The sequence below is a fragment of the Curcuma longa genome, chromosome 13, assembly GCF_044706935.1.
Source record: "Curcuma longa cultivar G26 ecotype Majalengka, Jawa Barat chromosome 13, ITB_CL_G26_1.1, whole genome shotgun sequence".
NCBI classification, from domain to species: domain Eukaryota; kingdom Viridiplantae; phylum Streptophyta; class Magnoliopsida; order Zingiberales; family Zingiberaceae; genus Curcuma; species Curcuma longa.
Window position 1 is genome coordinate 4,368,544 of NC_133873.1, and position 1,556 is coordinate 4,370,099.

Here is a 1,556-nt window from a genome sequence, read left to right on the forward strand (position 1 = left end):
TTTATTACACAAATATTATCATCATCAATTTGAATAATTGAATTATGGATATTGAACAACCATTTCAGTCCACACAAACATATATAATTATAAACAAATTAAATTATGATGAAAAACTAATCAATTTTGGATCCAAGATCAATCTTATTCATCAAACTTAGTACACAAACATGATCGATCATGGGCAATGCAAATGTTCTACAACTTAATCCTCATCTCTCAGTCGACTAGGTGAATTTCAAAGGATAAACCGGTGTCTTGTCCGGAAAAAAGAGACCAAAGAACTTCTCCAACTCGGCTGGACCTTTTTGATTCTCGTTGAACATGGCGAACAAGTAGGTCTCAATTGCAACCTCAGGCTTCCTTGGTGTCCCTTTCGCGACATGATCAATCATGTTCTGATTGTAAATGCCTGCATTGTCGACTTCTGCTCCAAAGTCACCGGCGGACGGCCAGCCGGTCTCGGAGACCACCACGCCCACACTTGCCCCTCTAACTTTCTCCATTGCCGCAATGATCGAATCCAACATTGCATCAAATAGATTTTGGTACCCAAGATTTCCGTCTTGAACTATCACCCCGGTCGCATTGAACAAGGCAAAGTCCAATGGAACGTCCTTGGAGTTATCCTTGTACGCGAAATAAGGGTAGATGTTCACGAGCAACGGAGCCTCATTCGCCACGAGGAATTGCACAATGGGGCTGATGATCACTTTTGCCGCGGCCGAGAAATCTCCGGCTGAGGGCGGAAAGGAAGTCACGAGCACGGTCGTGGCCACCGAAGTGGTAACTTTGATGGTGGTTATATTGTTCGCGACTAGCGCAATTTGGACATTGGACATGGCAGGGAGGATGAACTGAGCCGTATCGCCCGGAATGATCTCATTGCCAACGTTGATGTAACGAAATTTGACACTGTCGATGTGGGGGAGTATGTTGGATCTGACCCAAGCTTGAGCCGCCGAAACATTAAGGGCCAATGGTTGCACGTCTTGATTGAGCGTCCCGACTATGACACTTATGTTGGATCCAGCCAAGGCCGCAAGCACATCAGGGTATGGTTCATAGATTCTCATTCGATCGATCTGGTTCGACTCGAACAGAGCCACAACCTCTGAAGGTGGTGGCAAGTTGTCTCCTACTCTTCCATAACAAATGCCAATAGCACTCACTACTCCTGCCCAAAATTCATGTATATATATAGTTTTATTATTATTTTAAGCATTATCATTTGATAAAATCATATATAATAATTAATTACATGTGTATTTTGAAAATGTTTAAAAATATAAAGAAATAATAATACAAATTTGTAGAGTTTAACAAATAATTACTATCAAGGAGATCAAAGATTACTTGTTGGAACCATAAAAGATGTTGAGACGATTAGCACTACAATGGCAACGGAAGAATAATAAATATTTCGCATAGCCATGACTTCACTTTCGTAGCAGGTAGAACGATAAATTTATCGTGTAAAGTAATGTGAAACTCTAGTTATATATATATATATATATATAGAGGGATGGGAATGGTGACTTTTAAGGTTATTTGGA

At 40.6% G+C, this 1,556-nt stretch overlaps 1 protein-coding gene across 1 annotated transcript; it reads right to left on the reverse strand.

Annotated features, from left to right (window-relative positions):
- Positions 1–227: 227 nt before the first annotated feature.
- Positions 228–1,166, reverse strand: LOC141843803 (glucan endo-1,3-beta-glucosidase-like). The gene has a single exon (XM_074731828.1). It carries the CDS (start codon positions 1,074–1,076, stop codon positions 228–230), a length of 849 nt encoding a protein of 282 aa, XP_074587929.1. The 5' UTR covers positions 1,077–1,166.
- Positions 1,167–1,556: the final 390 nt, after the last annotated feature.